The 13,126-nt window shown below is 43.7% G+C and overlaps 1 protein-coding gene across 2 annotated transcripts in view; it reads right to left on the reverse strand.

Moving 5' to 3' along the window:
* PRKDC (protein kinase, DNA-activated, catalytic subunit) overlaps nt 1-13,126 on the reverse strand; it is a 712,087-nt gene that overhangs the window by 642,429 nt on the left and 56,532 nt on the right. For both annotated transcript variants that reach the window (XR_012244521.1, XM_073631567.1), the window contains exon 11: nt 3,084-3,230. Coding sequence is in view for 1 of the 2 variants with exons in the window: in XM_073631567.1 (XP_073487668.1) it covers nt 3,084-3,230 (147 nt within the window). In the remaining variant the exon portion in view is untranslated. The remainder of the gene's footprint in view (nt 1-3,083; nt 3,231-13,126) is intronic.

Here is a 13,126-nt window from a genome sequence, read left to right on the forward strand (position 1 = left end):
TCAGCCACAGTGATCTTTGGGTTCTTCTTTACTTCTCTCACCAAGGCTCTTCTCCCCCGATAGCTCAGTTTGGCAGGACGGCCAGCTCTGGTTGTCCCAAACGACTTCCATTTAAGGATTATGGAGGCCACTGTGCTCTTAGGAACCTTAAGTGCAGCAGAAATTTTTTCGTAACCTTGGCCAGATCTGTGCCTTGCCACAATTCTGTCTCTGAGCTCTTCAGGCAGTTCCTTTGACCTCATGATTCTCATTTGCTCTGACATGCACTGTGAGCTATAAGGTCCTATATAATCAGGTGTGTGGCTTTCCTAATCAAGTCCAATCAGTATAATCAAACACAGCTGGACTCAAATGACAGTGTAGAACCATCTCAAGGATGATCAGAAGAAATGGACAGCACCTGAGTTAAATATGAGTGTCACAGCGAGGGGTCTGAATACTTAGGACCATGTGATATTTCAGCTTTTCTTTTTTAATAAATCTGCAAAAATGTCAACAATTTTGTGTTTTTCAGTCAATATGGGGTGCTGTGTGTACATTAATGAGGAAAAAAATGAACTTGATTTAATGATTTTAGCAAATGGCTGCAATATAACAAAGAGTGAAAAACTTAAGGGGGTCTGAATACTTTCCGTTCCCACTGAAAGGCAAGCATAACATGAATAGCTTTAAGGAGCCCATCTACCTCTTCTAGGGATAGCTTAAATTTGGAGGGGGCCACCTCAGCCTCCTCACCCTACTCTTCCGAGTCTTTAACGGAAGGAGCAGGGGACTGCTCTTCCCTGGTTGAAGGGTCTTCAGGTAGAGCTTCCACCACGGGGATAGAAAGGGAACCCTGGGAAGATTCAGAAGTGGATGGCTGACTAGCAGCTGGATTAGCTAAATAGTCACGAAAAGTTTGAATCGTGGCATATAGTTCCTTCTTTACAGAGGCAACCAGGTCATCACAAACCAAAGCTGATTCCTCCTTGACTAAAGAAGTGATGCAAACACTGCACAGGGCTTTTTCCCAATTCTCTTCCATTTTGGCCCTGCAAGAAGGACATCTCTTTTTTTTGGGTCAGAGCTTTTAGCCTGCAAGAAAAAAAAGACAAAAAGGGAAAAAGGGAAAAAAAAAAAAAAACAACAGGGGTATTTTTAGTGAGACCAAGTCTTTGCTTCACAAGGATCACCTCACAGGTGCACTAAGAAGAAACCAGTCAGCCTCTAGTGCCCAGACAGGCCCCTTGCCACTAGGGGGTAGAAAAAAAGAGATAGACCAAACCCCAGGTAAAGGATAAAGGCAGACTTTAAACCGCTGCTCCTACCTGAGCTTTGCTGGCGCCTGTGCCTGTCCCCAACGCTGCAGACACTGACTTCTCCATGTCCGGTGTGCAGCTTTCCACTCGTGGCTTCACATGGAAATAGGCGCCAGCTCCTGTCCTCCCCTCCTCCCCCCCTGTGTCCACGCCGGAAATGACGCTTTCGCTGACCAGGTGACCCGCTCTGCCTTTTCCGGTGTGAGGAGGAAAAAAGAGAAGGAAGCCCTGTCTCTCAGGAGCACCCAAGAGAACTGAATCCCCTCCCAAAAGATGTTCCCCTTCGAGCCAGAGCAAACACAAAAACCGAGGTATGGTAGGGAGGCGCCTCCCTTTAAAGTTCTGGAGGAAGAAGGTGTTTCCTATGGTCCGGTGAGAGGAGTCACTATCTCTCAGGTGCTGTCCTGAAAGACGCCTTGGGAAAAAAGGTTTAGTGTTTAATTGGTTAAACTTTCCTCATTTACACACGAAGTCTATTCCTTTGACAAATTGTTACGTTTATACTTAAGTTCCACTGCTAAAGAATGTTGAGATTCTTGGCAGACTGCCCAGTTTTTCTCTTCCTTTCTTTTGATGGCCGTGGCTTCAGATGAGCAGAAAGAATTCTTTGCATAGAAAGAATCATGAAACACTTGTCAAGATCGCAACGGGAAAAAAACGATAAATCATGCAGCTCTAATACAGAAGTACGTATTGTATCTGACCCAGATCTGTCCCTAAGGTGGATTTCTACTGTTAAATATTTGGGGGTAACGATCTCCCCTAGAGCCGCTGATTATTTTTCTTTGAACACCTGCCCCTACTAGACGTGGCGGAGCAATGAATGGCAGCCTGGGCACATCTCCCGCTCTCCCTTATAGGCAGAATCAATTAAAATTAAGCTGCTTCCCTCTATTATTTTTTCACTGACACAGGTTCCGAAGAAATACTTCCAACAATTCAACTCTGCCATGACATCATTCCTCTGGGGTTCTCATCAACCCAGATTTAAATTAGCAAGATTACAAAGACCATGGACACAGGGTGGGTTGGCTTGTCCAAATCTGTATGCCTAGTATACTGCCGCATTGCTTACACACGCACACAACTGGTTGGTGGCAGATGAAACCAACACAGCGGTAGTGATGGAAGCAGCACATCTTGGCTCCTATGAGGCTTTCTGTAATTTACTGTATAGTAGGTCCCTCAACCCCATTACACAGTCCATGAAGGCTGTTCTCAAGGTCTGGCAGTTGCAACAGTATAAATTGCCCCATCCGTGGTCACCCCATATGCCTTTCAGGCTGAACACCTTCCTTCATCAATTCTACATCTTTTCTCATGCTAATATTTGGGCCTCCAAGAGAATCAAGTATCTTAATCAAATATGTCCAGATTGTGTTCTTAAAACTTTTGACAACTAAAATCTCAATTATTCCCTCCCTAACTCTTATCTGTTCCGATACCTTCAACTGCGCCATGCTTTTCACTCGCAATTCTTTACCCAACTAGGGGTTTGCCCTCAGGCAAATTGTGTTTTGTGTTACATGCTATATTGTATTGTGTTTGTTTTTTCTCTAAGCCTGGGTATGCCCAATAGGCTTTGTTTTGGATAACTTCATCTTTTAAAAAAAAAAAAAAAAAAAAAAAAAAAAAAAGTATAACAAACCATCTAACAAGTAATAATCTCTAATAACTATCTAGATTTGTAACACAAAAATCACATTCTAGGTCACATTATAAACATGCAGACAGATTTATATTATAGTACATTAGCCGTTGATTAAAATGAAACAGAAATCATACCGCTGCAAATAGACCATAGCCCCGAATGGCAATGGAAAGTTCTTTGTTGGAAGACTCCATTTTTCTAATGATCTTATAAAATTGCTCCATAAAGAACTGCAGCTTGCTCTTGTGAGCTTCAGCATCATTTGTAACCACCAAAGCTACCTAAAAGAGAACAGCCAAAGCTTGAATGTGGTAAGGAATCAAATTTTCTATTGCTGCACACAGATACATAGACTAAATACAAGAAAAGAAAGACAATGCAAGAAAGCAACACTATCCCAGAAACAAGAACGGTATGAAAGTTCAATATACTGAATGATATATGAATACAAAAGAAAATAACATTATATTGGCAACGCACTAAAGAGACGCAGTTTTATTGAAAAAATGTCATGAGACAATTTGTGTGAAAACGTCTGCATGCTCTCCTATGACAGGCTTACAACATTTTTTGCCTTTGTCTCAATGTCTCAATATGGATGATAAGAAGGTGCTTGCACTGGCATTGCTAGTAAAAGGAGATAGGAACAGTACACAAGCCTCACTGCCAATAATGCATATTAAATACAATGGTGAGTCAAAAAGATGATTACATTTTGATCTAAGGTCAGCATCCTGAGATGACAAGAAGTAATGATGCATTCTTAAATATGGTTTAGATAATAAAGAACAGGCACTTTATGCATCAAATGCCAAAAGTGAAAATCTGAAACATATTCTTAAGAACCACAGGCTCCCCAGTACTAAGTATGCAAAAAATGGAGAAACGTGCACAGTAAAATATTGTGTACCATTATTGAATATGCAGTGCCTGCATTCCTTGCTCGTTCCTTGCTAATTCGTATTAGTCAACCTCACAGGTATCCTAGACCACCACCTAACATTGGGATTCCAGTGAGAATTTCTATCCTATTGCTTAGATTTTAAAAAATAATGTGAAGTGCCCTACCAAAACTATTTCATAGGCTTTTTTTAAATCAGATTTAATTTCGCATATTTTACATAAGTAAATAGAAAATATGAAAAAGTAAGATCAGCATGAAGGACAACATTAACTAATGAATGTACTATTACTAGGGTTTAATAAAGGATCATTAGAGTCGACAGGTTTGGATACAGGTGGGATAACTATTCATGGTTGGATACATATGATCCATCCAGAAGGACCACATTGACTCGAATTTAAATAAGAAGTTAAGTATGTCTCTCCATAAATATACATGTTGAGTTTGCTAATCCATTGCGGAAGTCGAGGTGATTAGGAGTGAACCATTTTAAAGCAAGTATTCTATGGGCAACAAATAAAGATCTGGTGATTGCCAACGTGAGGTGTTCCTCCTTATAGGAAGTATAAAAAGAGCCTATAATACAAGCAAGTGGGTCTACATTTTAGTGGATATCCAGCAAGCCGTTTAACCCCTTCCTGACCAGCCGCCGCAGTTATAGTGCGGCAGGTTGGCTCTCCTGGACAAACCGTCGTAGCTATAAGTCAGCTTGCCTTTTGACCACTAGGGGGCGCGCTCGCTGAGTGATGCCAGACCCGATGCGCGTGCCCCGGTGGTCACGATGACCACCGGGCACCTGTGATCGCTCCACACAGATACAGAACGGAGATCTGTCAATGTAAACAGACAGATATCCGTGCTGTCAGGGGTGAGAAGAGCGATCTGTTGTTCATACTAATTATGAACAGCGATCGGTCTCCTCCTCCAGGCAGTCCCATCCCCCCACAGTTAGAATAACTCCCTAAGGTAACACAGTTAACCCCTTGATCACCCCCTAGTGTTAACCCCTTCTCTGCCAGTGACATTTATACAGTAATCAGTGCATTTTTATGTCTGATCGCTGTATAAATGCCAATGGTCCCAAAACATTTGTCAAAACTGTCCAGTCTGTCTGCCATAATGTTGCAGTCCCGATAAAAATCGCTAATCACCGCCATTACTAGTAAAAAAAAAAAAAAATGTTTTAATTAAAAATGCCATAAATCTTTCGCCTATTATGTAAATGCTATAACTTTTGCAAAAACCAATTAATATATGCTTATTGCTATTTTTATTACCAAAAATATGTAGAAGAATGCATATCAGCCTAAACTGAGGAAAAAGTTTTTTTTTTTTTTTTTAAATTTGTGATATTTACTACAGCAAAAAGTACAAAATAGTGTTTTTTCTTTTTAATTGTCACTCATTTTTGGTTTATAGCGCAAAAAATAAAAACCGCAGAGATGATCAAATACCACCAAAAGAAAGCTCTATCTGTGGGAAAACAAAAGAACGTAAATTTTGTTTGGGTACGTCGCACAACCGCGCAATTGTCAGTTAAAGCAACGCAGCGCCGTATTGCAAAAAATGGCCTGGTCAGTGAGCAGCCAAATCTTCCGGGGCTGAAGTGGTTAAAGCATCAATCACATCTGCACAATAACTCTTTAGTTTGGGGCATTGCCATAAACGATAAATGAGTGTGATCACATTCATCACAACAGGGGCAGGTCTGACATCTATTCTATGGAGAAATGTAGTGGTCTGGTCAACTCAGTGCAGAATAAACAACTTTGTTCAGGTAAAGGTGAGAGAAAAACCATCATCCTCAGCAGATCATAAGATACATCCCCCAATACTTTATCTGTAATAGGGTCCAAGAAATCTTCCTCCCATCTCTGTCTACACATCTGTGGGAATTTAGTCAGGAATTTCACTTGGAGCTGAGAGTAGGTGGAGGAGATAGGGCCCTTAGTGGTACAAGCCTGGACTATCGAGTCTATAGCTAAAAGCTTTTCATATACAGTACCCTGCAGGAACATTTACACTGGGCAAATAAAGTTTTTTCAAAAAAGTAAGCAAACAAGGAGGTTTCACAGGCCTAAAGACAATCCCTCTATTTTACTGTCATTATGTTTAGCCAAAAAACAAGAACATTCAGCTATATGGTAAGGTGAGTTGTTTTATATGCATTTTGATACAGAATCTTTGATATGCCTTATAATAAATATGGTTGCCTAGGGGTTGTACTTATTTGTGAAAAATTGTTTGGTAGAACTTTGACACACTGGGCTCAATTCACTACCACTTTAAGAATAGCAGTAAAATATCTCATTGCGTTTTTCAAAATGTATTTTGCTACTAAAATACCATATGTGCGGGGGGCGTGGCCTAGACCGGCATGGTGTGAGGAGCGCAGCACAGGAGCTCCGCTAGAGGAAAAATTTGTTGCTTCAAAACCCTATGCTTACATGTGGCTTTTCTAACCTCACAACACAGGATATTTACCTCCATACCTATCGCTACCATGTCGCCTCCCAAAAAAACGGCAGAATCGATCGCCAAACTCGACAAATATAGGCTTAAAGAGAAGGGGACCTCAGGTGAAAATGGCGCTGATGCACCTTCCTCCTCCGAGTCAGCGACAGATGACACGGCCCGTGTGCTAGAGGCAATCTCAGACTGCAAAAGCTCCCTGACTTGTAAGATCGAGGAAGTAAAGATTGATGTGTCCCTCATAAGGCAAGACCTGCAGAAGCTCAGGGAACGTGTCACCGAAACGGAGACCCGAATCAGCAGAGTGGAGGATGAAATGCCGCCATTACAGCATGCTACCGACCACATACAACAACTCCACACCATCCTTTCAAAGCAGGACGACATGGAGAACCGCCTAAGGCGCTGTAATCTCCGATTTGTAGGACTGCCAGAGGGCGCAGAGGGCTCCGATCCTCCGGCATTTTTGGAAAACCTCCTCATCTCTACCTTCGGAAGACTGGAATTCTCGACATCGTTTGTGGTAGAACGAGCGCACCGTCTGGCGGCTAAACCCCCACCGCAGGGAGCACCACCCCGGACATTTATAGCGAAGTTCTTGAATTTCAGGGACTGGGACGCCATTCTCCGTCTTACAAGATTAAAGGGCAACATCCCCTTCAGGAATTCGGAAATCAAGGCGTTCCCGGATTTTTCAGCAGAGGTACAGAAGAAGAGGGCGCTCTTCACGGAGGCGAAGCGCCAACTCCGGATTCGTCACTACACTTATGCCATGTTATTCCCCGCCAGGCTCCGGGTGGTGGGGGATGATCGAACCCACTTCTTCGACACACCGGAGGCGGTATTCGCATGGCTTGATAACCGGGCTCTTCCTATCCGTCCGCCACCAGGAGAATAACACTTTTTGCTGATCCCCCTTAACACGGCTGTGCTGAAGACACAGGATTTTCTCCGGACAAAGGTCATTTTTACAGGCTCCAGAATGAGGTACTGTGTCATCTCCCCCCCCCCCCTTGCCCAAATTGTGCTCACCGTTTTCACCCCCACGGATCCTATCTTATCCTGCAGATTAACACTGTAACTGTCGAATTCCTAAGATCCCCTCGAGTCATTCCCCACCAAGATGACAAGGGATTGGGCATACATTTTTAATTTATGCTTTTTCTTTTTCCTACAATGTTATCCTGTGCGCCCGACCCTGAAGGTTGCTCCCCTCGCACTGTTGCTGGCTCTTCAGCGGATGTTCGTCCCACTAGTCGTGGGAGCCTTCTCAGACCCCGCTGTTCCAATACAGGAATGTACTGACAATGTTCCACAAACTAAGTTTCCCTGGTCTGTCTGGGAGCGCACTCCCCGGGTACATTCTCCCCGGGTACATTTGTGCAGGGGGTGTGACATACCCAACCAGGCCAGCGTGTTTGTTCATGGTTATTTTATGTTTAGTTATAAGTTAATCGTTATTATTTTATACGTGACGTATGGATATCTAAAGTGGTACACAGACCATGCAAATGGATGTAGACACACATGGGCTAGATTTGCTAGTATGCACCCAGATTGCTCAGCTACTATCTCCTAGCATTGCTGCATGAGCATGCTTCGCATTCAGAACAGGCTGCTGCAAAATGGGAGATATGCATACATACTAAACCCAATGCTATGTCATCTCTAAAATGTCTAACATGGAATGTCCGTGGCCTTAGAGCTAAACCTAAGAGAAATGTGGTTATGGCATATCTTAAAGCGCAACATGCACATGTTATGGTATTAGTAGAGACCCATTTAACTGGTCAACTAATGTTATCACTTAAAAAACCATGGTTGGGGTGGGTTTATCAAGCCCCATACTCAGCCTACTCTAGGGGTGTGGCGATTTTGGTGGCCAAAACAACACAGTTTGTTGTGTTGGCACTGAGATCTGACCCTCAAGGCAAGTTCCTGTTTATACACTGCAGACTGAATGGCCTAGAAGTACTTATACTAGCAATATACATACCCCCTCCATTTCAGTTCAATGTTATCAATGAGGGACTGGCGTTTATGGCACAATTTCCCACAATTCCAGCTATGTGGATGGGGGATTTCAATACAGTAATGGACAATCACCTAGACAGAACCTCCCTGACATCCCTGACTGACAACACGCCCTCTCCTACATGATTAGGGAAACTAGTGAATGAGATAGGTCTGATAGATGCTTGGAGGTCCCGCCACCCCTCGGTAAAAGCATTTACATTCTTTTCTGCGACACATAACACCATGTCGCAAATTGACCTAAACCTGATATCCCACGCGCTGGCACCGAGCCTCAAGGAAGCAGGTCTGTCCCCCCGTATCCTCTCCGACCACGCCCCCTGTTGGGTAGAACTCGAGTTGAGCTCTCCCTCCTTCTCCTATGCATGGAGGCTTAACCCCTTTTGGCTCTCAGTTGTCCCTGGTTTAAATGGCCTGGGGAGGAGTGGGAGTTCTTCTTTCACACAAATACGGATACAGCCCCTTTTGACATTGTCTGGGACATGTTTAAAACTCACGCCCGCATGCTATTATCACAAAGAATAGCAAGGTACAAACGTACTTCCAACAACGTTATCCAACAGGCAGAATTAGTAATGGCAGAGGTAGAGCCTTCTCAGAGCACCCCTCCACTGAAACAGCGAACCAGGTAAAATTACAAACGCGCATAGTGAATGGACTTCATTTTGAAAGAGCAGAAAGAAAAATATTTTACATCAAACAAAAAGTGTACGAGTGTGGGGAACGTGCGGGACGATTGTTGGCCTACCTGGCCCATATGGAACACAAACCGCCCACTGTAGTTGCCCTACAAGATAACACGGGGGCTCTGATACAAGACCCTGACAAAGTGGCTGATGTGTTTCGCTCCTTTTACGCTTCTCTATACTCGTCCACAACTAATAAATCCAGACCAGAAATAGCAGAATTTCTATCCAATGTAACCTTCACACAATTGACACACACCCAAATAGAAATGCTGGAGGCGCCTATCACCAGGGATGACGTTGCGGAAGCTATGTCACATCTCGCCTCTTCAAAAGCTCCTGGGTCGGATGGTCTCCCCCTGGAGTTTTATACTACCTACAGTGAGATTCTAACCCCCAAACTCCATGCGCTTTTTACTTATATATTCAAATCTGGTTCCCTCCCAAAATCAACGAGCGAGGCATTTATTGTACTCATACTCAAACCGGGCAAAGACCCAACACTCCCCGAATCCTATCGTCCCATCTCCCTACTGCAATTAGACATAAAAATATTGGCCAAGGTCCTGGCACTGCGTCTAAATAAGGTGATTTTGAATCTTATACACCCTGATCAAACCGGATTCATGCCGGCAAAAAACACAGCATATAATTTACGCAGGCTGTATATGAATTTACAGGCCGGACATGACCGGACAGGTTCCAGAGTGGTGGTGTCCCTGGACGCTGCTAAAGCGTTCGACTCCGTCGAATGGGACTACCTTTGGGAATGCCTGGTTAGGTTCAGTTTTGGACCAAAATATATTCGTTGGATTCGGCTTCTCTACCGGGCCCCGAGTGCCAGGGTCTTGGTTAACGGCAAAACCTTGCAGTCATTCCCGTTAGCCAGGGGCACATGACAGGGCTGTCTCCTTTCCCCTTTACTGTATGCCCTGGCGGTAGAGCCCCTGGTGACATCACTTAGAGACCATCCAGGAGTCAAGGGTTTAAGCCGGGGTCACTTGGTCGAGAAAATCAGTTTATATGTGGACGATATGCTCCTATACCTAGAAGATTCAGGGCATTCCCTGCTAATGGCCCTTGAAATCATCAAACAGTTTGGGAACTACTCAGGATTAAGGATCAATTGGGAGAAGTCTCAGATACTACCGGTTGATATTGGAGCCCCATCAGAGACCCAGGCCTATTCCCCACTAATACGTGACAGTGAAATCAAATACTTAGGCATAAACATTACACGTTCTCCGGAGGATTTTATTAGGCTAAACTTGGAGCCGTTGTTCCAAGTATTAAAAACTAAAACAAAGCTGTGGTCCAGACTGCCATTGGGAGTTATGGGTCGAGTAAATTTGACAAAAATGATTCTACCACCCAAATTTCTATAGGTCTTTTGGCATGCACCTGTATATATACCCCTGAGATTATTTAAATCCCTAGAAGCTATTCTGAACACATTTGTGTGGGGCAAAACACGACACAAAGTGTCTTGGCAGGTGTTGAAAAACCCCACTGATTTAGGGGGTACAGCACTGCCGGATTTTAATTTGTATTATCTAGCAGCACAGCTGTCCCATTTTTTTCACCTAGATAAAAGGAGATAAAGAACGATTCATGGCTTTAATAAGCTCTCAAGCTACACGACTACACACCCACCCCCTTCAGCTCATTCTTAGAGACACCAGAGAATGTGATCGCCTGGACGGTCGCAAAGGCAAAGGCCTGTTATACAATTATTGCAAAATATGGGAGGTTGTCAGACGCAAACTTAAGACCCCCCCCTACACACAGTCAGACACCATTATGGAATAATCCAGGCCTCCCCGAACTATCACGTCTACCGGATTATGATTTATGGATTTCTAATGGGGTGGTAAATTTAGCAGACATGTACCATGGAGACAATCTCAAATCATTCCAGCAACTGAAAGACCAGTTTGACCTTCCCAACTCTATGCATTTCCGATACCTCCAGCTCCGCCACGCTCTACAGGCCCAAATCCGAGAATCCTCACCAAACTTGGAGCAATTAGATATTCTGGCTGTGATAAACGGCCTGGGACACCAAAAGCTAATTTCCATATTCTACTCTTGCCTACTACGCCCCACCGCAGTAGCAATTGCCTATAAACTAAAAGATCGCTGGGTGGGGGACGTGGGTGAGATGGAGGAGGAGGAATGGGAAGAAGTTCTAGACGCCTGCAAAAAAGTCTCTCATAAATCTTCAGACTGTCTCACACAACTGTTTCTTCTACACAGATCCTACCTGACCCCCCTACGGTTAGCCAAATTTAGAGGTAACCATAGCCCACTTTGCCCTAGATGTGCAGGATCTGAGGGAACATTCTTTCATCTCCTTTGGCTATGTCCAGTGATACAGGATTATTAGTCCCAAATAGTTAAATTTATTCATGACAAAATGGGCTCCCCTCTACAACTATGCCCGAAACAGTGTTTATTGGGGGTGTTCCCAAATCCCGAATCGGATAAATTTCATCACATAGATTTCTAAAGGAAACATTGTTTATTGCCAGAATGCTCATTGCAAGGAAATGGCTTAGAGCAACGCCGCCCAATATTAGAGAATGGGTTGCATCAGTTAATGCTGTTCTACCATATAAAAAAGAAATCTATGCTCATAGAGGCTGCCCCACAAAGTATAATAAGATCTGGGATACTTGTTTATATGAGGCCTCCACCTGTGATGAACTAGATGAAATTCCACCTGACTAAAATAGGGATAAAGAGCTAATACTATTAGTAGATCGTAATAACTGAACTCACTGTAGCGAACCAAGCATGATTATGTGCATGACTGCATTCGTTGTATATCCATCATTCTGCTCAAAAAATGAGAAGGCCTCGGCGCATTTGTTATTCATATTATATTGTACATACCTGATACCTGTACCATGAATTTAATGTCCTGTACTTATGAACAATCTTATAATAAAGAACATAATTTGTAAAAAAAAAAAAAAAATACCATATGTGCCATTTCTTGAAGTGATGCTATATTTTAGTAGTGAAAACATATTGTATTTTAACACCAGCATCTATAACAACCAGTGAATAACTAGTTAAGGAGCCAACACCCCTAACAAAAATTAAATTATCTGCGATCAATGGGATTTCCCGCCGACAGCAAAATGTTTAAAAAAAAACTAAAACTATACCAGGCCCTTTGGGTCTTGTATGGCTTTTGAGGGGGATTCCACGCCAAAATTATACCAGACCCTTATTCCAGCATGCAACCATGCCAGGAAAGGGGGTGGGGGCCTGGGGAGGGCCAAGCAGGTGCCCCCCCCCCCCGTAACATAACGGGGTCACTCCTCAACTTGTGACGTCACTGGCCCAGCATGCCCCAGTCAATGACATAACAAGGGGCAGGGTCACCCACTGATGTCTCCATGTGACCCCACCTCTTAGTTTATTTAGTGGCAGGTGGGCAGTGGAGTGGTCAGTCGGCGGGAGCCAAGCATCAGGTGCTGGCAGAGCTTTTTTTTTTTTGCGGGTCAGTGGCTGGCGTTTATAGTGATTGACACTGGATTTACTTTGGGGGACTTTTTTTTTTTTTTTTTTTTTTTTTTTTTTAGGGAGAGGGGTTTTAATAAAGGGCTTGTCAAAAACTGCCTCTACGTTTTTTTCTTTTTAGTTTGCCCATTTTTTTTTTTCGGTGAATGAGTAGCAGTACTATGTACCCCATACTCATTCACATTGGGATGGGGGGCAGCCTATAGGGGCTTACAGATTCTGATCAACCGCTGTGCCCTCACAACCAACAGGCCAGTGTTGGGGTGGGGAGCCTATGTCCTTATCAACATTGGGACAAAATGATTTGAAGCGGGTAATTGCCTCCCACGTTGAGGGCATGTGCCCTGGTATGGTTTGGGGGAGGGGGGTAGAAGACGCTTGACCCCCCCCCCCCCCACACACACACTTCCTGGCCTGCCGAAGTGCATGCTCAGATAAGGGAATGGTATGGATTTTGGTGGGTCCCCCTCAAAAGCCATACCAGACCCACGCTGAATTTACCATAATTTTATATGGTATTTCGGTTTTTGCTTTTTGAGGTAAATATCAC

The sequence above is a fragment of the Aquarana catesbeiana genome, linkage group LG05 (assembly GCF_042186555.1).
Source record: "Aquarana catesbeiana isolate 2022-GZ linkage group LG05, ASM4218655v1, whole genome shotgun sequence".
In the NCBI taxonomy this organism is placed as follows: domain Eukaryota; kingdom Metazoa; phylum Chordata; class Amphibia; order Anura; family Ranidae; genus Aquarana; species Aquarana catesbeiana.